The sequence below is a fragment of the Equus asinus genome, chromosome 4 (genome assembly GCF_041296235.1).
Source record: "Equus asinus isolate D_3611 breed Donkey chromosome 4, EquAss-T2T_v2, whole genome shotgun sequence".
Classification (NCBI taxonomy): Eukaryota; Metazoa; Chordata; class Mammalia; order Perissodactyla; family Equidae; genus Equus; species Equus asinus.
In genome coordinates, this window is record NC_091793.1 from 46,309,806 (window position 1) to 46,336,309 (window position 26,504).

Below are 26,504 nucleotides of genomic sequence, written 5' to 3' on the forward strand. Positions count from 1 at the left end.
GTTTCCAATTTCTCTGATCATTTTTTTTTTTAATGTTCTCTTCAGGACTCTATTCAATTCCATTATATTTACAATATTTACACCTGAGTGTCCATAACTATTTGTAATTAAAGAATAATGGCATAAATAATGCTAATAATTGAGAATATTTTTACCCTTAATTGATATGCAGATTCCTTTGAAACAACTCTGTTCTTATATAACACTATATTTTAACTTCTAATGATCTCATCTTACACCTCATTTTCCCATGTTAATTAATTTTCCCAAAGTAAACTTTTAGCAAAAATATGCATTTTAAGTAAATTCTAAAATGTTTATCACTGAGCAGTTATCCTTTGGAATTTAAATGTTAAAAACCCAAATTCCATTTTCAAGATCACCTGGGGTCTTTGAAAACTTTAATGTAAAATCTTCCTTTTACTTAGACATTCATTCCACATGTACTTAGTGACTATTGTGTAGCAGGCACTGTTCTATTCTGCCTTTCAGTGGAGCTTCCCTGTCAATTTTCTTCTGTGTACCAAGTAATATCAGTAACTATCATACCGTAGTTGCTTTCCATTTGACTCTATTCTCATAATCCCATCTTTACAGTCCTCATATGGAACTTGTATAAAACAAATACTTATTGCCACTTTCCCAGATAGTGAAGACTTGTGAATAGGTTTCCAAAAAGTTTTCATGGAAACTTTCATTATCCCTTTTCATGCTTATTAGTTCTTAGCAGGGAGACATTTGGCAACAATAAACATGACTAGCCTGAGGATTTATTATATTATTGCACTTCAGTTTCATTCATTTGACAAATGCATTTCACATTTGATCATACCCATTTATTTTCGCACCACATTAGCTAGTGTAAGAAATTGGTTTGAAAACAACAATAACCACCAGAAAAAAAAAAAAAAAAACAGAGTAAAACAGTTAACAAAGAAAATGATCATGAAGGAAAGGGGTAAGAACTAAATTACAACGGTTAGAAACATGATGCTTTAATCTGTTATCAATAGAGCATACATGGATGCTGTCCTCAAAAATGTTAAAATGTGTGTAGGTTTTTGTTTTGTTTTGTTTTGTTTAGAAAGAATAAATGTAGCTGACATATGTACAACTAGTTCTCTTACACAAGTACAGATGAAATCTGTCTTTCTCTGCATAATGTCAACTGCTGGTGAAACTAACTACTGTTTTAGATCTGTAAACATTATTCAGTGTTACTAATAACTGTTACATTTAACTGTGTCAGGAATCATTGTTGACTGTTTCATTAAACTGTCTCAGATCTTGGCAATAGGTAGTATCGAGCTGCTAAAGGACATTAAATCAACGGCTATTTATTGTGTGACTACTCTGTGCTGGTTTTAATATTTATCTGTTAAATGATTCCACCAACCATGTAAACTTGCTCTTGGTGTAACAGTAATTAATTTTGACTCTCCTATTCTGGTTAAGGGCATATTTTAAAGGTCGAAGTGTTATTGCTAATGTGTTTGTTTAATTAATTGTCAAAGTTTAGGGCCAAAATATCAAGACCAAACAAATTTGTATTTTAAAGCTCCTACCCCAAAATTTCAGGCCAAGAAAAATCAGAGTTAATGGTTCAAGCAATAATTTTAAAAAAGCCTTAAACTTTAACATTGTTAGAGACCAACTCTCGCTGAACAACAACAATGATAATAATTCTATGAGATGTAACTCTAGCTTCCTTATTGACATGTAACTTTGAATACTTTAAGAGGATAGACAAAGCCAGATTTCATTATACATAGAACAAAAACGTTTAACTTGGCCACAATTGTTTATAAAATCTTATTTTCACCTTGTTTTTATCTCGGGAAAAATATAATGTCTAGAGTGAGATTGAAGTTTGAATCTTTTTTTTTTTTTTTTGAGGAAGATTAGCCCTGAGCTAATATCCACCACCAACCCTCCTCTTTTTGCTGAGGAAGATTGGCCCTGAGCTAACATCTGTGACCATCTTCCTCTACTTTATTTATGGGACGGCTGCCACAGCATGGCTTGTTAAGCGGTGCATAGGTTGGCGCCGGCCTCCAAACCAGTGAACCCCGGGCTGCCGAAGTGGAGCATGCGAGCTTAACTGCTATGCCACCAGGTCAGCCCCAAAGTTTGAATCTTTTTAATGGGAAATCTGATAGTCAGTATTTACCTTTCCTACAATGAAATTTGGCAACAGTTAGCATAGATCATGAATATCAAGGAATTAGACAATTTTGTAGTCAGAACATCATCATTTATAAGTATGCTAATTAATTAAAAATATTACTACAGTGCATATATGTAACAATTTATTGTGCATTTAGCATCAACAAAATTTTTGCTTGAACACAATTACATTGCTTTTTACCATTAAATCTACTAGGAGAGTATTATGTGTTATTGCCTATATTTTTTCATCATCCTTCAACTTCTCATTACTCTTTGATTCTCTGCCAAAGTCAATTCACTCATATCTTTCCTGAAAATGTCCCATTGAAGGAGAAGCAGAAGAAGTCCACATGTCCTAGGCCCTGGCTTGGCACTTTATATTCACTGTCTCTTTTGATTCTCATAACAACTCTGCAAGATACATATCATCTTTTAAAGATGAGAAAACTGAGGCAATGCACTTAAATTATTTGCCCAAAGGTAAGAGACAGTAACACAGTTGAAACTTGGCTTTATATGCCCAAGTCAAAATAAAGAAAGAAGTAAAGAAGCCAATACCTTGTTTAATATTCAGAAATAAAGTATGTTTCTAATATAACAGTACTACAAAGAAAATTACTAAGGAAGCAAACGTGAGATGCATATCTGTTTTTCATGGCTTGGAATGGAAAAAAACTGTTCATTACCTGGAATTAAGACCTGTAAAACTAAAACTGAATAAAATATGTCAATGAAAAACAATGCTACCCTCAATTTCTGTGAGTGGAGAAACACAAGAGATATTTCTATATCTGTATCCATAATGATATCTACCTATATCTACATATGATCTCATAACTTCTAACATGATTTTTTTAACTTAATTATTTTATCAAAAGTTGTTTTCAGACTTTCTTATCCTTTACTTACGTCACTGTCTTCTCTTTACCTCTCAAGGTCTCTGTAAACTAGGTGTTACCAGAATATCTGAAGTTGTGCAAAGACTATGCCCATATTTGAGTAATTTGGGCTATATTACATGAAAATATACTTTAATAAAAATAACATTAATGAGTAGTGTCTCCTTTGAACTTTGCAAAAATAGACAGAATACTAGAGACTTTTCTGTTTTCTTTTTTCTTTAAGATAGTATCTGAAGAAAATACATCAGAATTATATAACTATTTAGATTTTTGTACAAATAAGACCAATATGCTAGTTAATTAGTGGACAATTGAACCAAAACTCAATTATTATTTTTATGCATAGTTTCAGCCTATATTGAAAAATATCCAAGTAGGGACAAGATTACACGTAACTTTTACCCACCTTTTGAACACTCTATGTGACAGAAAATTCAATTAAATGTAAAACCTTTCTAAACGTGCAGTAAGGAAATTATTTATCTGTAAATTTAAGTTATGAAATGTAAGGGACCAATAGGAACTAGCAGAGCTGCCCAAATGGTCAAAATGCTGGTTGTAGATCTTGGAGCCTTGAAAAAGGTAGACTTCAAAGGAGATGTTGGTTAGGAGTGGGGCGGCAGAAGGCTTACAGAGCAGCAAGATGACAAAATGGGGAGGTAAATCCACCAATGAATCATCAGTGATATAAAGCGATTTATAACTATATTTTGAACTGTTATTTCTGATGTTTTACATTTTGAAAATCATGCTTGTAACTGAATATAAATGATAATGTGGCAAGAATTAGGAGGTAAATTTCTCTTTGTGTGTGTGTCTGTGTGTGTGTGTATCTATCTATCTATCTATGTATCTATCTATCCATCTATCTGTATATTTTGGCCTGGTATTTTATGTAAAATTGTAAACTTATGATCCAAATAAGAAACTTGGTAATATGAAAATGTCACATAATTGTGGTTTTCTCTTCCTTTAACAATAAGAGACTCCATGATGGGAATGTTATTGTTCTGACTGGCAGGGGACAATAAAGTATGAATATTTCCACATTCTTTGTGTTGAAAGAGACTCCCTAGATGGTTGTGAGCAACAGGAGCTGGTCCGTTACCAAAGCTCTAATTCCTTAAAAGAAACCAGGGGCCTCTAGTGTTGAAAGCCCGGTATGGCCCTCATTTGAGTAGTCTATTTCGGAATTGTCTTAGAGATGGTAACTGTATTACTCAGACTGTGACTTACTGAAGACAAGTTCCTAAGGGATATAGGTCAGCGTGAACCACGTGCTTACATTTAGAAGAGTCTCTTTGGAGAATATGCAATCTGTCCGTTCCAACCAAGTTTCCTTACTGTAGGAGTGGAGGGGGAACAACTTGCGACCACAGATGTGGGTCATGCTACCTTAAAAATTGACACTGCAATTCATTAACACATTTTTGCATTGGATGGAGTTTATTATTAGTACTTTCAGGGAGAAAAACCAAAAACAAAGCTATTTCACATAAGAGATATTGCTTATATTTTTGAAATACCAAAATAATGACTTTTTAAATTTTTTAAAATAAATATAAGCTCTACTTTTTAAAAAATTTGCAACATTTACTATATTAAGTGTAACTATAAGCAACAGAGGATGACCTGTATTTTTATAAAGTTTAGAATTTTGATATTTAATTGAATTTGAAATGATCTCTACAACATAGAATAGTACTTTGTATATATTAGGTGCTCAATAAACGTTTACTGAACAAAACAGCCACAAATAACTTCAAAGGTACAGTTCATTCAGGGTGGGTTTAAAATATTATTAACCTTATATTCAAAAAGAGAACCCCTCTATTTCCTTCCAGTTTTGGCCCATAAATGTACTAGAGTTCTCTTCAGGACATGCATTGCTTTCTTCAGGTGAGACCACAGGCCTGGCCCTGTAATATTCTGCATGAGAATATCAGATTTAAAAACAAAGCCATCTCTCACACAGTCCTATAAATTAAAAAACTGAAATTTATCTTAAAGAGGATAGCTATCTAATCTTATTCCTTGTTTTTCCTGTAATAACATTTTACATTTGTATAAAACTTCATAGGCTTTATGAATTACTTTCAAGATAACTTATTTATTAAATTACCTTGTAGCTGTAGGTTTTGTACCTAGTTCTCTCTTTAATGTATTTAATTTCAAGTTTATAAGCAACAACTTCTTTCTAAAAAGTAAACATCTGGCTAAAGATCAAGCTAAAGGTCATTTCCAAATGCTACTCTATGAAATGTTGACTGGGTTCTCAATAGGAAATGGGATATTTTTCTTTTAAAAAAAATGTATTGGGACATTAAGATATCAACTACTAAGTATTTACAGTAGAATATTCTTAAGCCAAATTATTTCAGTAGGCATGTTGAGTTTCAGAATCACTTCTAGCTTTTTAAAATTCAACTTTACTTTATAAAATAGCTGCAATTTCTCATGGATGATAGAATCTTTGGATCTTTACTTGGAAAACATCTAAAGGAAAGATTTACTTTTTCCCCATCTTAGTTGACTGCACTTAGCTAAAGTAATTAGAGACAATTTAAATAAGTTTGAAATCAGGGTCATTTGGAAATATTCTGGCATGGAGAAAATTTTCAGTTACAAATATGAATTTCGTACTATGAAACAACAGAAATAATAGCTTCTGTTCCTTTTTAATTGGGAAATTGTCATATACAAAGTTTTATTGTTCTAGTCGCAGAATTATGAAATTTTAAAGCTATAAGGAGTCTTGGATCTCTTTAGGTTTTTCTCTTTTTTCCCCCTTTTCTCACATGAGTACAAAATATGCATTTATATAGTCATCTAATTTTCACCATGATATTTTCTAAATGGACAAACCAAACATGAAATATCTCATCCAAGCTCACAAAAACATATGTATGAGACAGGGGATTCAAATTCAAATCTGGCTTACTCCAAGTTTCCTTCCAGTATGCCAGGCTTCCTTTTACCTACTAAATTTATAAAGGAGTTCTAAGTGACTTACCGAGGTCACAAACAAGCTGGTGAGGAGCCAAGCCAGAACTAGAAATTGATTTCCCAATCTCTCCACTCATACTCTTACCATTACCACACTGTCTCTCACCATGTTGAAAAATGCAATTGCCATATTCACCACCTCTCACCTCTGTACTTCATAACTCCAGTTTAGTAAGGGCTATACTATACTTTATTAAAGTCATTCCTTAGTCATTTTCCCTAGTTAACAACATAGTTTTATAGGCTGGAAGTAGCATATAAATCTTAGAAGAAAGAGAAAAAGAATGATGGAAAGTTTTCTTAACAATTTGAGATCTTATTATATGTTTCCTCAATTTTTCTCAGTGGTGAAAAATTCTTGGTAATTTTTCTCACTCAAACGCATTTCCTAGACTAAAACGTCATGAATAAAATAATACTAGGCTTTAATTTGGTCCAAGCTGTGAATCTCTTCTAAAGAGAATAGTGAGTCCAATTTACTTTTAGAAAGATGTTTTTCATACACATACTTAAAATTCATATACATATATATAAATTATTATATTCAGAGAGTAGTAATTCAGTGCATGCATATGTGTCAGTTATCGATTTATTGCCTCTTAGCAATGAATACACCCTTCATTACATGTTTTGTGATTAAAGAATTCCTTGAAGCATTTCTCCTTTGAAGTGAGATATGGTAAGCTTTCTCAGTAGAGGGTGCTGGAGGGACACTGCCTGAGGAAGGGGCTTTGCACTTACTGGCATAGGTGGGGTGGGGTTGGTCTGGTGGGTTTGAGGACCTCTGATGCAGCCTGCCTGAGCCACAGGCCCAGAACGTGATCCCTCTGCCACCTTGCAGCTTCCACCTAGTGAGACCTGTGTGCTGTCCTTTCCCCAGGGAAACAAAAGCCTGCTGCGCCTTCTGCCTTATCAGGGCCCCTCTCACTGCATGCCCATGCTCCTGATTGCTGTCACCTGTGCCCACTCCTGCACTCCAGAGCGTGTCCTCTTGTTTGCCCAGTAACTCCAGACCAACTTTGGTCTGGCCAAACCAGGGAGCTTCTGTGCTGACCTCTGGCTGAACCACACCTTCTCTAGTGAGGTCTGAACCTTCCAAGTTTGTCCTTTGAGTGCCCCCCCTCAGCCCTAGGGTAGCATAGAGCATTTCCCCATATTTTGTAGCTGCTCCTTTGGCATAGCTAATAATACTTAAACTTTCCCTGTTTAACCTACTATATGAGAGCCACCTCTTGATTGGACCCAGATTGTCACAACATATATTTATGTAGTTTATACACTTCACAAAGGCTGGAAATATGCTAGTGTTGCTCAGCACTCTTTCCCCTGGATAAAGCACTGGCCTGTCACGGAGCACTCTGTAAATATCTTTGAATGAACAAGTGACAAGATTGGCTTCATGTAGGCTGGATCCATGGGAACCTGCATCTAGTGATTGTGTCATTTCAAAGACTCACCTGGAAGGAAACCCTTACCATTTGGATAGATTCTGCTCTTTAATGATAACAGCACCAGGATTTTGGACAGGTCAGGTGCTCTTAGAAGCTTTGCAGACACTGTTGAATGTCAATCTTCCTTCCTTTGTCAGTACAGCCTGCCTCTCACTATGGAGCATGAAACTGTAGACACTTTCTTTTCCAGCCCTCAGGCAGCTAAAGGATGGCCATATTCATCCACGAATTCATTCATCAAATAGACATCAAAGGACCTACCATATGCCAGGCAGTTGTTCTAGGTACCTAGGAAACTTCATTAAATTCCCTGCCCTCCGGGAACATACATGCTAACAGGGGAGAAGGAGAATAAACAATAAACGTGAAAAATTAGTATCCACTTTTGTGACCAACAGAATCTGAAAGGAAGTCTGTTTAGCGCTTCTGAGAGAGATTTTCCTCCCTGAGAGAGGCTAAACCCTTTAAAATCCCATCTTCATGTTGATTGAATTCCATACTACAGTGCTATTTATAGTATGTTGCAACCTTTCTCTGATATCTGTAACCGTTAAGCTAAACCTCACACCACAGTTTGGAGAGAAGGTCATAGAATGTTAATGGAATTGGTTTCCCTTGTTCTGGAGAAGACAATATCCATTGAAAAATAAGGTGATATGAATATATGATACAGAAAGAAAAGCAACAGTGGCTGATATATTCATTTATTATCTTAATGTAAGTGACTTTTATGTGCTAAGCACACACAATTCATCTTTGTACTTTCTTTTTGTAAAGGAAACCATAATTTCTAATAGTGTCTTTTTGTTCCGTCTTTATGTTGAGATAGATGGAAGCAAAACATTTATGGTGCAGAAAAGTTGGATAGGAAGCAACTGACATATTTACTCTAGGAATCAGAGGACCCAGATTTGAGTCTCAGCTCTACAGCTTTCTGCCTCCTTAACTCTTGGCAATTTACATGTATAAAATTGAAATCTAAATCCTACTTATTCCAAAGTAAATATCACGCAATAGCTGGCAAGGAAAACCCTTCTGACCTTTTCTGTTTGCTTTTTTTTCTTTTCTTTTTTCCCTCCACTTTTTTAAGACTTTATTTTTTTAGAGCAGTTTTAGGTTCAGAGCAAAATTGAAGGGAAGGTACAGAGATTTCCCATATAACCCCTGCCCCCATTCATACATAGTCTTCCTCATTATCAACATTCCCCACCAGAGAAGCACCTTTGTTACAAATGATGAACCTAAATTGACACAACATAGTCACCCAAAGTCCATAGTTTACATTACAGTTCTCTTTTGGTTTTGTACATTCTATGGGTTTGCACAAACGTATAATGAATGACATGAATCCATCATTATTATATCATACAGAGTATTTTCACTGCCTTAAAAATCCTCTGTGCTCCACCTATTCATCTCCCCTCCCCCTCAGCCCCATAGCAACTATTGATATTTTTACCATTTCCATAGTTTTGACTTTTCAAGAATGTCACATAGTTGGAATCATACAGTATTTAGCCTATCCAGACTGGCTTCTTTCACTTAGCAATGTGCATTTAAGTTTCCTTCATGTCTTTTCATGGCTTGGTAGCTCATTTCTGTTTAGCACTGGATAATATTCTATTATCTGGATGTACTACAGATTATTTAGCCATTTACCTCCTAAAGGACATCTTGGTTGCTTCCAAATTTTGGCAATTATGAAAAAAGCTGCTATAAACATTTATGTGCAGGTTTTTGTGTGGACATAAGTTTTCAACACCTGTGGGTAAATACCAGGAGCGTGACTGCTGGATCACATGGGAAGAGTGTGCTTAGTTTTTTAAGAAACTGTCAAACTGTCTTCCAACGTGGTTGTACCATTTTTTATTTTCACCAGCAATGAATGAGAGTTCCTGTTGTTCCACATCCTTGTCAATATTTGGTATTGTCAGTGTTCTGAATTTTGGCCTTTCTAATAGGTGTGTAGTGATATCTCATGGTTTTAGTTTAGATTTCCCTTTACAGTAAGTATTGAAGTTGAGAGTGTTGGTCTTCCAACTTTGTTCTCTTTCACTATTGTGCCGGCTATTCTAGGTCTTGTGCATCTCCATCTTTGTACTTTCTTACTGGCCTGCATAGTGCTTTACACATTGTAGGCATGTAATTGCCTACTATCATGATGTGTGGTTTATACAATGACCCACAGATGCATGCAATAATATTTAAGTTTGAAGTTTACTCAATGAGGGATTATAAATGCATATTATGTATATATACTGCAGCTATGGACAAATCAGATATCCATATATATGTGTGTATATACATACAGAGACATACATGAATATAAAACATGGTGATAATTCTTGATTTTCAAATTTAAAATTATGTTAAAATATGCTTAGTAATTTGGAGAAAACTGTAATGGTCATCTTTGGAATCTACTTTTGCTTGAGCTAGCACTTTCAGTCTCTCGATCTGCATATATTATTGAGTATTGACATCCAGTAAACGATTTCACTTTGTATTGATAACTGAAATTAATCTTTTTAATAAAAGCTGTAAAATTATTGTGTTAATATATTGGCAGCATTACATAACGTCAGGACTGCCTCAGAACACCTTTCCTCAACTGATCTTAAGCTTTCTAAAACACTAAGGGATTTTCAGAAATCTCTGTTAGTTATTGATTATCAGTAGGAAAGTCCAACTCCTCCACTTTACTTTCAAACTTACCTGAAACTAGGCTTCATTTTGAATCCAACCTTATTTTACATTACTTCAGTATGTGGAACTTCTGGTCCAGACAGACTCCTCAATGTTCCATGAACGTATATTCATATTTTACCCTTTGCCTTGTTTAGATGGCTGCTTCTATGTCTTTCCTTACTTAAACCCCAAATATCATTCTAGGTACAAGTCAAGTCTATTGCCTCCAACAAGCCTTCCTCACCTACTTCAACTACTTTAGCGGCTTCACTTCTGAGAAATGTTTTTTAACATATTCAAAAAATTCAGTTCCATATTAAAAAGGCTTACTTTTCATGAGAATTTAGACATTCTCAAAGCAGAAATTGACTTTGAGTTGATTATGCACCATCACAGAGGTATTGTGGAGTCTCAATCCCTGGCTAACTTCGAAAGTAGAGTGAGTTCTGGGAAGTGCAAAGATGAGCAGGAGAAGGTGACTGGAAACCTAAACTAGGTATATAGCGAGCAGTGGCCATTCAATAAATGGTTCTTGAGTGGTAAGAACCACATTAATTATGTTCTACTCTTACCAACGAAGCTGTATATTTTAGTCTATGAAAGAATAAAAGGCAATATAGCACTGGGTTTGGAATAAGAAAAGATGGGTTCAAGTTGCTCCTTTCTCTTGCTAAGTTTTTTGTGCCAAAGGCAAATTAAATAAACTCTCTGAATCTCATTTATGTTATCTGTCAAAGAAAAATAATCATTATAAATAAGAAAAGATAATGAAATTTGTAAAGCTATAAATTGCTATAGTAATGAAATTATTATTATTGTAATGCATCCTTTATTTTAAGTATTAAGTGGGAAAATTGAGAAAACCAAACCGTTTAAGAAAATCAAATATTTTGTCTAAATATTATCTAACTGAGGAAATGTCTTGGCCCATTCATTTTATAGATGGCAATTTTTGAATAAGGATGTGACATCTTTCATCTCTTTTAAACCATAAGACAGATTAGAAAGCTAGGAAGGAGGAGCCTGCTGTGGCTTCTTGTAAGAGAGCAGAAAAACTTGAAAGGAAAGGGACAGAAAACAGGAAATTCTCTAAGAAAAGACAATATTGCTTGAGATGGTGGGTATGCTGAAAGTATGCTGGTTCTGGTATTATTTGACACACAGGAAAGGAAAATAATTCTACTTTGGAGTTTAAAATTATGCAACAGCAACATAAAACACATAACAATAACAAAGACTATAAACAAGTACTATTCTTTAGCCCTTGGTATATGCTAGGCAATATATCACATGCTTTATGTATATTTTTACTCATTTCTTTCTAAAAACTTTATGAGATAGACATTATTCCCATTTTACAGAAACTCATTCTTAGAGGTTAAATAATTTACCCAAGGTCATACAACTTATATGTCATGGTGGAACTGGGATTTTAATCCTGAGTTTATCTGATTCCAAAGAATACATGTTACAAATATTATAGCAAGCTTTGAAAGAAAAATATGTAGAAAAGTTCAAAGGCTCAAAGAGCTTTATAGCTGCAGCCCATAAACTACTCTCTAGATTTGGCTTGAAAAGCTAAAAGAAATACTTTAGCTTTAATAAGGTGACAAATTTTTGAGAAAGAGAGAGAGAGAGAAAGCTGGAGGAAAAAGAGCTTTCAAAATACCAGAGCTGTAAGTGGTTGGCCCAGGGCCATGAAGGCCAAGGACCCAAGGACTTTGATGGTTAAAAGATTTCTATAGATAATGGGCTAAGCCAAGTTTTTCAGTCAAGCCACTATTAAGAGTAGGTTTCTTACAGGTGGAACTAGTTAGCCCATGGGCCTAGATGCTAAGACTTCTATATCTTACCTCAAATGATTCTTCCTTTACAGCTACGTGTAGGTGGCAATTATAAAGAACATTTATTAAGCACTTATTTTGTGACAGATATTGCTCTAAATGCTCTACATTGATCCAAACAACAACTCTACAAGGTAGGTACTTCTTTTATCATTCCCATTTTAAGGATGAGGAAATTAAATCATGATTAAATGCAAGCAAACCGGTGTCAGAGCCCACACTCTTTATCATTATATCATGCAGACAGCACAGTAAACTAGGAACTACAGTCATCAGGGAAGGAGTATTTTAGTCATAATCATTCTGCTATTTAATAAAAGCTATTTTTCTAAAGTGGCTTGTCTCAAATTGTCACTTAGTGAACAGATTTAGTGATTAGTAGAGTTTGTAATAATGTCCCTTATTGACAACTAATTGGAATTACAGTGAGAATGGCCTTATTACAGTTTCTTAGAGAATGTGTTAAGAAATGAACTCTACACAATAATCTTGTATACTCTAAAATCTATGATTCAATGACACGTAAGTGAAAGATGAAGCTTGTGCATTTCATGATAGTTGCTGATATATTGACCTATTTATGTTTTAACATTTAGATGATATATTATGAACAGAAGCTTTGATGTTCTGTAAAGCGACGGGCAACGTCTTTGGTGTTGTTTTGTTTTTTTTACCCACAGTGCTTGAAAGAAATATCATATGAGTTTGTAACATGCAATGCTTAAAATGGATATAGTGTTATTATTATGTGTGGCACAGGTTGATTCCTTCTGAAATGTAATGTATATTTTGAAAATTGATGCAATTAACACATTATGTTAATAATGCAGAAAATCTATATTAGATGAATAATTTTACTTGGGTGATAAACCTAAAATTATTTCTTTCCTAACCATATTGACTAGATTTTGTGACAGATTCTATAATCAAGTAAGGAAAATTCAAGCACTCGAAGAACTTTGAATCCTGGGAAATATTTTTAAATTAGATATATTAAAATTATTATTTCAAAAGAAAATTAAAGTTTATCAAAATTAACTTGATGTATTAATGGATTTAAGTGATTAGAATCTACTAATGCTAAGTATATGAATAAAAAGTAAAAGTTAGAGAGTCATTTTGGAGTTTTCATTTATCTGGAGAGCACCATCTGGACCACTGAATATTTCACATTTAATCAAATATTGACTTTGTATATGTATAACTATAATATCAGTGAGTAATAAGACTTTTTCAAGAATAACTTAATACTGATAATAAAGTGTAAATTAATGTGTGGACTTTTGAAGCTCACTATACTTTGGGGAACTTAACAAAATATGATATGAAAATAAAACATCTTTATACTAATATACCACATTTTAGAAGATTCTTCAAAATCTCTAGGGTATGTAAGTTAAATGAAGAATTTGGGGCTCTGTCACCCCCCAATACCACAAGATATAGATATTATTTAAATGTTTACCTTTTTTTCAGAGTTAATAACTGCAATGCAATTCTCCCCAAATTAAAGGTAATAAATGTATGTGACAGATTTATAAATGTAAAATGTCATCATTAATAAATATAAACTGTCATCTGTTCAATAGAAATAGTTTTTAAAAGCATGGTTTTGACAGTATACCATTATTATCTAAAATACGTTATGTTAAAAGAATTTCCTTTAAATAGTAACTTTACCTACAACATCTATTAAACCAATGACAAAAGGCCAAAATACACTACTTTGATATATAAATCCAACTTTTTACAATTAGCCTAAAAAATCCTTTTAGAACTAAATGATCAAAGAATTCAATATGATCCATGGGGGCAGGGAGTAGACCACTGAGGCACAGAATACAAGCAAAATAAAAACTGATGCTGTTAATTTTAGAAATAATTTAATTTTGTTTACATCAAAAGAAGACATTTAAAGAAAGAAAAAAATTCAAATACTCATTTTTGGGCAGTTCTGGTTGCTGGCGTCCTTACCCCCTATCTGTAAAAGAATGCTTGCTGGCGTTAGGCTCCATCAATTCATTTGTGATTTCTAAATTAATTCTGAAGGAAACCACAACTTACTTGAAGATCCCGCTGAGTGTCTGTGTGCTTGATTTTTTTTTTCTCTCTTCACAGACAAAGCGCTTCCACTGGTCATGGAAAGAAGGTCTAAATCTGTGTCTTCTCTGCTTACAAGTCTTGCCTGGGAGCAATAGGAGAGAATGTATACAATCATGAAACAAAATATGGCATTTTCTGAATGCAGCTCACATTACCCCAAATAAACAAACAGGCTCTGTCAAACAACCGTCTTCAAAATGATACCACAATCCTTTATTGCTGCCCAGGCAGAACAAATGCACTATGTCAAAGCATTTTTTGCAAATAGGAGCCGATTTTAAAATTGAGCTTTGCTATTTGAGTCTGTACAACAAAAGAAAACATTTTAGTAGAGTAATTTTGATGAAAATCAATCTTAAAGGCAACTGATGAAACTTTAAACAGCTTAACATCACTTATTTACCAAGTATATTATTTAATTCTTAATTGAATGTTAGAAGTGTCATATTGGATTATTTTCTGCAATATTTATATTTTACCCCTTGTAAGTATATCTTCTCAATAAAGTTCCCTGAAATGCCTTTCATCCCATATTTGTATACTACAAAGTCACAAAAGATCTCTACCTTCTCATTATAACCATTATTAATATAAAAATATCACACATTAAGTCTAATTTGGGGTTAATGGTAAATTTATACAAATTTCAAGATATATTATTTTAAGGACATAAGAATTAGATAATTTATTTCATCTAAAATTACCATCTGAACTTTTACTACTATCTTGGGCTGAACCTAAGAGCTGAAAGAATTGCTTCTTGCCTATAAAATATTGTTTTCCATAATGTCTAATATCGTTAAGTAAGGATTTATCAGGACTCAGTCCTGAAGTGGGGGAAATGCCACAATGGAAAGCAAAGCAGCCTCAGAGTAGGTGGGATTTAGCTCAAACCACAGGATGCTTGAAATCCTGTGAGAAAGCATTGTCCTTAATGTTTGATGTGAGAAGAATTTAAATACAGCAAAATAAAACCATAAAACCATCAACGTGGTTAAAAAGTTGTCTCCATATGATGAACTACAAAAACTCATGAAATGAAAATCTAAAGATCATCCTCATGGATTAAGAAGATGTGGTGTATATATACAATTGAATACTATCCAGCCATAAAAAAAGAAGGAAATTCTGCCATTTGTGATGACATGGATGGAAGCTGAGGTCAATTTGCAGAGTGAAATAAGTCAGAGAAAAACAAATACTATATGATTTCATTGATATGTACAATCTAAACAGGTTGAACTCATCAAAGAGAGAATAGATTGGTGATTGCCAGGAGCTAGGGGTGGGGGAAATAGGTGAAAGGGTACAGACTTCCAGTTATAAGATGAGTAAATTCTGGGGATCTAACGTACAGTGTGGTGACTCTAGTTAACAATACTGTATCGTATACTTGAAAATTGCTAAAAGAGTGGCTCTTAAATGTTCTCGCCACGCACACACACATTAAAATCATCCTCTTTCAGATTTAGATCTTTGCCCTTCTCCCTTACATTCCCCTTCCTACCCTTACAAACATGAGCTCTCATTGTTAAGTAAGCAAGTTTGCTATTGCTGAACTCAGAATAGAAATACAATTCTATAATGTTAGTTACTTTTTGATGTACCTAGCGAAGTGATACAACTGCATTGTAAAAAACCTCAGTAGAAAACTGTTTAAAATGAAATAAATAACAATTGGCTTCCAATTTACGCTTGTGATTAGTTTGAAAAATGTTACACATTCTTTCTGAATTTTATTTCAATTAGTACATAAGAGTACATGCCTAATGTTCCCATTAGAATAGTTCTATCAATACTAAGACTTAAAAAGAACCAGTCAAGAATAAGGGGGAAATACCAAAGCAATACCACAGTTTTGGTGAGACCAGTTACAAAACAAACAGAAACATGTTAACCGCATAGGTGACCCTGCTGCTGGCTGAAGAGGCTTTAACAATAAGCCTCAAGATTTTAAAATCAGATTTTATTTGCTTCAATTAGATTACATAATTTCACTGTGCCTATTTAGAAAGTATAAATCCCACCGTCCTTCAAATAAAACGATACCCATATGTCAAGAAAATATTTGTGAACTCATGCCTTCCAAAAATCTCGCTATCATCTAAGCCATTAATGTCCAAAAGATTGTTTCTTCAGAAATAGAAAACAATTAATGTCAATTACTAATTAGACCAGATTATAACAGGGAATCAAATTTAGAAGCGAAATTTAACAGGAATTCATGATTTCACAATGGTGCCACCCAGCAGTTTAAATTCCAACCTAGAAATTTCATAAAGGGGCTAGTGACAGGTCCATTATCCCTCTGACACAGCCACTTGTGCATTAATAATCAGATTCAATTCCTGAAAACATCGGCTTTCAAGTTGCACATCATTTTTCCTCGTACTGTTAATGAATAGATAAATCATAAAAATACATCTTTTCTCCTATAGCACGCGAAACGGATATATGAGAACTAAACACAACTGATCATGCTTTTAGCTCTTATTCTGCCAAAGCACGTTTCATTCTAAAGATCTGCAACATTAAACATTTTGTATGATTATAACACAATAAACAGTTTTAAGTTAATGTTGGATAAGAATTTTCTTATGTGCAATTCAACAGCAAATATTTATTAAATAGTAATTTTGAAAAATTCTCATAGGTCTTTGTTTTTGAATAGCTCAGATTTCTAGCACCATCTACAAAGTTTGTAATTTTTTCCCTATATTTTCACAGTGAAATCAGGGGTATGAATTTTGCAACATGACTTCTAAACATCTGGATCCTGATTCATCTCCAACCCAGGCAACTTAATTATAAATAGAGGATCTCTCTCATTTAATAAAGAATAAGGAGTTCCCCTTTATTCTGCTTTTATTTCATAAACAAAATTTTATTAAATATTTATTTTAAAAGTATTTTTAGAAGGTAAGACATACTAAATAGCTTACATAAAAATAAGTATCTATTTACTTATTATCCAGATTTTTCAAAAAGCAAAATAAAATAATACAAAGCAAAATCAACTTATAAGCTACCTTGTAGTATTTCTACATATAAATATTTAAAAAATTTTAGTGTTATTTTCAAAATTAACATAAGCGGTATCTTTTTTTTGCAGCTTTTTTTTTACTGTACATTGTATCCACAGGATCTTAATTTAGTTCATTCATTTTAACTGTTTGAATAATATGCAAATTGTTATAAAATTATTGTAAATGCTATGAACATACCACATCATTATACCAATTTCTAAACATGTAAGTGATTTTAAAGTATTTTTATCTTTGGTTGCAGAAAGCTGAGTTATGCATAGCTCTCCATTCGTAACACATTTTCACCAGTGCACAAACCCCTTCTCTTACATAATAAGGCAGAATTCTTGTTATATAATATATGTGGGCATGGAAGGCACTGTAAATGTTTTATAGAGCTATAATTTACATGAAATGAAATGCACAGACCTTAAACATGAAGTTCCGTCATCTTTAAAATTTTTATTTTGAAGTAATTCAAAACTCCCATAGAAGTTGCAAAAATTGGTTCTGAGAGTTTCCTGTATAGGCTCTACCCAGATTGCCACAGTAATATCTTATATAACCAAAGTTTGATCATAAAACCAGGAAACTGACACTAGTGCAATAACATTACTAAACCACAGACCTTATTAAAATTTTACCAGTTTTCATATGCACTATTTTTTTGGTTTGTTTATACTTCTTTGACATTTTATCACATGTATAAATTCATATAACTATACGAATCAGGGTGCAGAACTGTTCCATCTTCTCAGAGAAACTCCCTTGCTCTCCCTTTAGAGTCATACCCTCTCTCAACCTAACCACTGGCAACCACTAATAAGTTCTCCATCACTATTATATGATTTTTGAGAATGTTATGCAAATGAAATCATACAAAAATGTAACCTTTTGAGATTGTCTTTTTTAATTCAGCATAATGCTTTTGAGATCCATCAAAGTCTTTGTATGTATCGAAAGTTTGTTGCTTTTTATTCTTTTCTCTTGTATATCTACTGTACGTATGTACCACCATTTCCTTATCCTGTCACTCATTAAATGAGATTTGGGTTGTTTCCAATTTTTGGCTATTACAAATAAAACTACTGTGAACATTTATATACAGGTTTTTAATTGAACATAAGTTCATTTCTCTAGGAAAAATGCTCTGGAGCAGCATTGTTGAGCCATGTAAATGTCTATTTAGCTTTATAAGAAACTGACAAATTTTTTCCAGGGCAGTACCCTTCTCAGCAGCAATATATGAGAAATCCAGCCGCTCCACATATTCGCCAGTACTTGATATTGTTAGTATTTTATTTTAATCACTCTAATAGGTGTATAGTGGTATCATATAGAGGCTTTAACAACTTCACTAATGATTGATTAATGAGGTCTAATATCTTTTCATGTGCTTATTTCTATCTGAATATTCTCTTTGGTGAAGTATCTATTCAAGCCTTTGCACATTTTCTAATTACACTGTTCAATTCAATTATTTTTTACAGATCACTACTGTGATGGTCAATTTTATATGTCAACTTGACCACATCACAGGATGCCCAGATATTTGGTTAAACATTATTTCCGGGTGTGTCTGAGAGGGTGTTTCTGGATGAGATTAGCATGTGAATAGGCAGACTGAGTTCACCAGATTGCCCCTCCCCAATGTGGGTGGGAATCATCTAATCCGTCCAGGGCCTGAATAGAATAAAAAGGCAAAGGAAGGGAAAATTCCTGCTCTCTGCTTGTCTGATGGAATTGGGACATACATCTTCTCCTGTCTTAAGACCAGACCTTCTATGACTGGCACGCCTGGTTCTCAGGCCTTCAGACTCAGACTGCAACGACACCACCAGGCTCTGCTGGGTCTCCAGCTTGCAGACAGCAGTTCACGGGACTTCTCAGCCTCTATAACTGAATGAGGGAATTACTTATAATAGACAATATATAATTCCTTATAATAAATAAATATATCTATAAAATCTCTCTCTCTATATGTGTGTAAAATAAATCTCTTTATATATATTTATATATATATATACACACACACACATGCATAAAAATCTCTAGATAGATTTTCCAGGTAGATGGATAGCCCAGAGGGGGCTGATGGTGTAATCTGCAGTCTGAGTCTGAAAGCAGGCGGGATGAGTCATCTTACTGTTCTTTTTCAAGATTGCATTGGCTATTCTAGGTCCTGTACACACACACACACACACACACACACACACACACACACACACACACACAAATATGTATAAAATATAAGAGAGATATATTTCATATTGGTTCTGTTTCTCTGGTGGACTCTGATTAAAATAACTACCAAATAGTTCCTTTGTGCCTCCTTCTAGTAACTTGTCCTCAGAAGCAACTGCTGTTTTGATTTCTTTCACCATTGGAGAGGTTAGCTTTCTCTGTTCTTGAACTTAATATAAAGAAAATCATACAGCATGTACTGTTTTGTGTCTGGCTTCTTTCACTCACTATATTGTTTTTGATACGGGCCATATTGCTCTGTGTATCAGGAGTTCATTTCTTTTCATTTCTGAGTAGGTATGCCATTGTAAGAATATACCACAGTTTATCCATTCTCCCACTGAGAAACATTTAGGATGTTTGTATTTTTTGGCCTTTATCAACAGAGCTGCTATGTGATTTTCATACAGGTGTTTATGTGGACATTTGCTTTCATTTCCTTTGAGTAAGCATCTAGGAGTAGAATTAACAGGTCATAGAGTAGGAGTATGTATAACTCTATAATAAATTGCCTATTTTCCAAAAGGGTTTTATCAGTTTTCATTATACTAGTAATGTATGAGAGTTCTAGGTGTTCCATATCTTTGCCTACATTTGTGCTTTCTGTCTTTTAAATTTTAACCATTCTAGTGCTGTGTAGTAGTATCTCATTGTTTTAATTTAAATTAATGTGCTTATTAACCATTCAAATATCTTCTTTTGTGAAGTCTCTCAAATCTTTTGACTTTTTTTTATAACTTGGGTTATTTATCTTTATATTATTTATTTTAGGTGTTTTTAAAAAGTATATTCTGGATACAAGCCCTTTGTTGGATGTGTACATGGGGAGGAGGGGTTATTTGCATGTGGAGCGTTGCTTGTGGAAAGAGAGAAAGTTGAGAGAGAGAGAGAGAATATGAATTTTTCTTCCAGGATGTGGTTGGGTTTTTCATTTCTTTTCATTCTGTGAATGGTGTCTTTATAAGTGCAAATGCTTTTAAATTTGATGAAGTACAACTTATCTTTTTCTTTTCCGATTTATGTTTTTGTTTGTTCTAAGAAAACTTTGCTTACCCCAGGTTTGTGAAAATATCTTACTACATTTTCTTTAAGAAGTTTTATAATTTTAGCTTTTCCATAGGCCCATAATTCATCTCAAATTCATTTTTAAGTAAGATGTGAAGGAGGAGCCAAGATTCACTTTTTTTCCATGTAGATATCCCAGTTGTCTGGCACTATTTGTTGAAAAAATTATTCTTTCCCTTTTGTAATTGCTTTGATATCTTTAAGGAAAATCAATTAACCATGTAAGTGTGGTATTTTCTTGGACGCTATTCTTTCCCATTGATTGGCTTTTCTACCTGTATGCATATAACACACAGTCTTGATTACATACTGGGGCTTTCTAGCAAGGCTTGAAATCAGGTAGTATGAGTCTTCTTAATATTCTTTTCAAGATTGCATTGACAATTTAAGGTCCTGTGCATCTCCATATACATCTTAAAATTTGTCCATTTCTACTAAAATGTTTTCCAGGATTGTACTGAATTTATAGATCATCTGGGGAGAATTGACATCTTACAATTTGAGTCTTCCTACTCATGAATATGGTGTAGCTATTCTTTTTTTGTTTTGGAGGAAGATTAGCTCTAAGCCAACATCTGCCATCAATCCTCTTCTTTTTGCTGAGGAAGATTGGCTCTGAGCTAACATCCATGCCCATCTTCCTATATTTTATATGTGGGACGCCTGCCACAGCATGGCTTGATGAGTGGTGCTAGGTCGGCGCCTGGGATCTGAACCCATGAACCTTGGGCCGCCAAAGCAGAGTGTGCCAACTTAACTGCCTCACCACCAGGCTGGCTCAAGCTCTTTTACTTTTTTAAAGCAATGTTTGATAGTTACTAAGGAGATCTTGCACATCTTAATGTTAACATTTATCCCTAAATATTTTACATTTTTTACATTGTGGCGAATGGAAGGTTTTTTAAATTAAATTTTTCTAAAGTTTGTTGCTAATATATGGAAATATGTATATATATATTTTTTTCCCTCCAAGAATGGGCTTGAAGGGTAATAAGGCCTAGAAAGACCTATTTTAATAAACACTGACAGATTTCCTTCCAGAATGACTGTACCAGCTTCTACTTTCACCAGCCATCCATCAGTGTTTCCACATTGTTAACAGCACTTTACATTACCCCAATCTTCTGATTTTTGCTATTCTGATGAGTATAGTCATGTAACTTCTTAGTTTTAATTTTTATTCCTCTGGTTATATAACTGAGCATCTCTTCATATGGATTTAGCATTAAGCATCATTCCTGTGAACTATCTATGTATATTATTTTTCTACTGCATTTATATTTCTTTTTCATTGGGTTAAGTGACTTTATATTGTTCATTTGCAGGAGTTCTTTTTATATTTAGGTAGTAAGCTATTGTTAGTTTTAGGAGCTGAAAATAGTATGTCCATCTCTATAATCTGTTAACCTTTCCTATAAATTCCTCCATAGGGAGGAATATTTAATCTAACACAGTCAAGTCAATCAATTGCCACATAATTTATACTATTTGTATCTTTTTAGAGAAGTCTTTCTTTATTGCTAAGTTCCAAAGATATTCTTAATCATTTTATTAGATCAGTTCCATAGCTTTACCTTTCACATTTGAGTCTTTAAAACTTCTGAATTCCCTTTGAACATTGTAAAGGTTGTATATGGTTTACATATAGCCCTGTTTTTTTCTCAATGCTAGTTTCCTGAATTCTATTTACCAACAATCTGACTTTTCCCACCTTTATCATATATTACATTCAAATATAGCCATAGGTCTATTCCTGAACTCACTACACATATCCATTGGTCTATTTATCCAAGCCTGTGCTAGCACCACAAAATGTACTTTAGCTTTGAATTAAGTCTTTTTTTTTTTTTTTGGTGAAGAAGATTGTCCCTGAGCTAACACCTGTGACAATCTTCCTCTGTTATGTATGTGGGATCCTGCCACAGCCTGGCTTGATGAGTGGTGTGTAGGTCTGTGCTGGCGATCCAAACTTGAGAACCCCAGTCTGCCGAAGCGGAGTGCACAAACTTAACTAATACACCACCTGGCTGCCTCCTGAACTAAGTCTTTATACCTGTGACACAAGTTGCTCTTCTTTTTCAAAGTTGACTTATATAATCTTGAGTTTTTATTTATCAATACGTATCTTAGAATGAGATTTTTCAGGTTCCTAATAAAACAGCTGTAATTTTGGCTGGAATTGCTTGTAATTTATGGATTTATTTGTGGACCGTTGACACATTTTATATACTATGTTGTTGCATCCATGAATGCTAAACTTACTGAGTATAGTGGATATTATCATCTCTCACTCAGATCATTTTTAATAACTGAATCAGATTCCTCCAGCAGCTAGGAAAGTTGAAGCCTGGGGGATCTCAGCTGAATCCCTCTCTGGAAATTGTCCTTAGATGAAAAGAGCTGCCGCGCCCAAGCCACACCCTTTCCTGAGGAGATGCATTGTCATAAAAGCCGGGTCCTCTTGACTCAAGCTGGCACAACTCAAAAGGGTCTACCTACTGCCAGAGCTCAATTCCTCTGCTGCAACTCTGTCGCAGTTCCCCTTCTCCCTCTGCTCAATCCTGCATCTTTCATCCTTCAAGGGAGTTGTTCTTGAAAGTCTTCCCCAATAAATGTCCTGCACTCAAGTATCAGAATCTCAGAGCATATCTCCTGGGGAAGCTGAACTATGACAGTCTTCTGCAGGAAAATCCTTGAGCTTTGGGGGATAAGTTTAATCAACAATATAATTATTTAGATCTACAAGTCTTCTGATATATATTTGGAAGTAAGTAAAATGATATTTTATTTCCATTTTTCTCATTCTTGTCTGTCGCACAATATGCTTTGATCTTGTTTGGAAGACAAAGATGTTATTTATTGGCTTCCTCAAAACCCACCTTTGAATGCCTGATTATGTCTTACTCTGTCCTCACTCTTGAAGGTTAGTGAAGAGTATTCTGGATGATATTTTTATTTACTCCTATTATTAAGAAATAACTGCATTGTCTTTTGATATGCATTGTTTCTGATATGATGTCAGCTGTCAATCTAATCATTATTCCTTCATCGAAAATCTTTCAATTCACTAATTCTCTCTCCATGATGTCCAGTCCAGAGTTTATTTCAGGGATAATATTTTCAATTTCCAGAATTTATAATAGGCTCATTTGCATATCCATCTTCCTCTAATCAAAATTTGATCACTGGTTCCATAATTTTCTTTCCATTTACTATTAGTATTATTCCTGTATCTTTGAGGATCTTATAGTAGCAGCAGTTGCAGCTTTTTTTTCTTCTAATTTTCCTCTTAATTATGGGCTGGTCCCAGTTGTGCAATTATCTGCCTCTACGTCCCCAGCATAAGTAAGTTGCCTTCATTCCCCAACACTCTCGGCCTTCAATTATCCCAGTATCCATCCTTTTGGCATAAATTCCTGATCCCTTCCCCTGTGTCTACTCTCAAACACATATAAAATCTATGTGTTTTTGTTCTACTACCATTTATCTTGTTTTTCTGTTCAGCTGTACCTTTCTAATATGAAAAAAAGCATTTATCATTGCTATGTTTGTCATATAGTTGTATGTAGTATAATATAGTGGGATATGGAAGAAGGAAATTAATGTCAGAGCATTAATCTCATAGAATCATTGTGATTAGTAATCTACCCAATCCATTTTCATTCATTTTTAGAAGTATAATAATAATTAAACATAATATCACTTTTTTTATCCTGGCATTCCTGAACACTTTAATATTCCCCATTCTTGCTCCAAAGTTGCCACTCAACATTCTGTGTGAAAGTGTTAATCAGTAATATATGCGGTGTTAATAGACTGAAGTACCAATTTTCCTATGGCAATCTACACGCCACTCTGCCAGAGGGGTCTCTATCAAAATGCAAGGAAATATTTGCTGAGTGATTATTTCAAATCTGTGCATAGATTCTACAAATATTTTCATAAACACATTGATTACAGCTATTGCTGTAATTTTGCTCCATTTTTCGGGAAAACTCCTTGAATGAGTGTTCATGAGAATAATGACTATAACTGCTCTGGATACCATAATACTAGTTTCCAATAGAAAGTTCATTATCTTTTTATACTAAATTCTACATGGTAAGCTAAATTATAATCAGTTTTCTTGGCAAATGTGGAATCTGAGCGAGGAGTATTAGTTGGTTGATATAAATGGAAGGTGTCATAAAGTTAGGGTCACCTGATACCTCCATTTTCACCTGCCCAGGAATCCACATACTTCTGTCGTTAGTTAGGGTACTCTCTTCTCTGGAAATTTCTGGAAACACACTGAAAATTTCATGTCTTGTGGGCTCCTTTTTTCTAGACTCCATATTGGCCATTCTCCTTCTGTTGACATAGTCTTCCTTCTAATAGCATATAGTACAATTGACTTTAGCAATGCACACACAGTTATATTGTCTAGAGTCTACAATCTGGTTACCATGTTTAGAACTTGGCTGTTCTTAAAGCTCCAATAATTTACACTTTATTACTTAGAGTGGCTGAGTTCACAGTTACTTGTTAACTTTTATCTGGCTTGATTTTCTGAGTTGTGAAAGTACTTTGCAGTTTCCCTCAAGTATCTTACTCTTCTAAAACATTCAAGAAAGTAATATGATAATGTAATTTCCTGAGTAATTTTATTTTAATTATGTAGCATGCTAATATTTTTAAATCTCCCATATAGAATTAATATTTAAAGTAATATATTTTAGAGTTATATTACAAATCAAGAAAACATGTTATTTTAATAGATAGCATTTTGAGATTACCCCAAATAGATACAGTTGTGATATTTTCATAATTTTTACTAATTATGGACATATTTTAAAGTACCATTTATTGAGTACTGATATCTACAACATTTTTCTGTAACTTTAAACACATTTCTTACCACAAGCTGAACTCTTCCACCATTAAGTACGTCAGGATCTAACTCGGGCAAGAAGTGATTGCTGCATAGTGATGAAAATAGAAAGCATATTATTATAGAAATGTAGAGGAAGAATGTGAAAGAAATGCCCAATAAAAAGCTTGAGAGAAATCAATAATTTACAAAATGGAAATAATAGTTTTCCTAATTCAGGTTACATGCAAAGATCTATACAAATTTACTTCTTTCCATAGTCATTTTAAAATTTAATTTGACATAAAATTTAAATTTCTAAATAACATTTTAATGCCACAATTCTTTGCCAAACATAAAAGAGCAAAAATTTGAAAGTACAAATAATGATAGCTAATAAATTATAGAAAATATAAATATTTTATTTACATTTACTTATGTATCTTGTCTTATGAGAAAAGCAAAGCTTCCTATTTTAAAAATAGCTCTAGTGTGTTTAACTCATTAAATACTAAATACTAATGCTCACAATTAACTTTTGTTTAAAACTAGAACATTGATATTTGGCTTTTCAAGAGCTGCTGTTCTTAAAAACAATTTTTCTTAAAATATTACTACCCTTTCCTTTATATATTATAGCTTCAAAAGAGAAAATCCATGAACAATTGCCTGTTACATCATATGTTTAAATGTAACTTACTTAGAAGGGATATTGTTAAATGTTTAAGCATATCTAAAATACATCCTGAAATATTTTGCTTATATTTTTCACATTATCTATACTAATGCTCTTAAATTTCTGAACCAGACCTCTTATATCTGGTTAATATAGATGGTAAGCTATGGGTTATATTATATTTGTTTTTAGTTCTAAGAATGTCATCTTATAAATTATGCTAAATTGATAAAAATCAACATAAATAAATTGTGCTTGCATTAATTAGAATACTTAGTAAAATAAAAAATCCTCAAATGTTGATATTATGCTAAATTGATAAAAATCAACATAAATAAATTGTGCTTGCATTAATTAGAATACTTAGTAAAATAAAAAATCCTCAAATGTTGATCACTTTATTTCTCCTTTCTTTGATCACAATGAAATAGAAAATAACAATCCAGATTATTAAATGTTATTTTAATTTTACTTTCATTCT

At 33.6% G+C, this 26,504-nt stretch overlaps 1 protein-coding gene across 2 annotated transcripts in view; it reads right to left on the reverse strand.

Moving 5' to 3' along the window:
* The window catches only part of LRRIQ1 (leucine rich repeats and IQ motif containing 1), a 225,161-nt gene that overhangs the window by 5,219 nt on the left and 193,438 nt on the right, over positions 1–26,504 (reverse strand). Inside the window, exons 24-25 of one of the 2 annotated variants that reach the window (XM_070507201.1) lie at positions 25,396–25,456; positions 14,125–14,245 (exon numbers count right to left, since the gene is read on the reverse strand). In XM_070507201.1, the coding sequence (XP_070363302.1) occupies positions 14,125–14,245; positions 25,396–25,456 (182 nt within the window). Of the gene's footprint in view, positions 1–13,951; positions 14,246–25,395; positions 25,457–26,504 lie in introns of those variants that run through there. The other variant, XM_070507200.1, reaches the window with a different exon arrangement.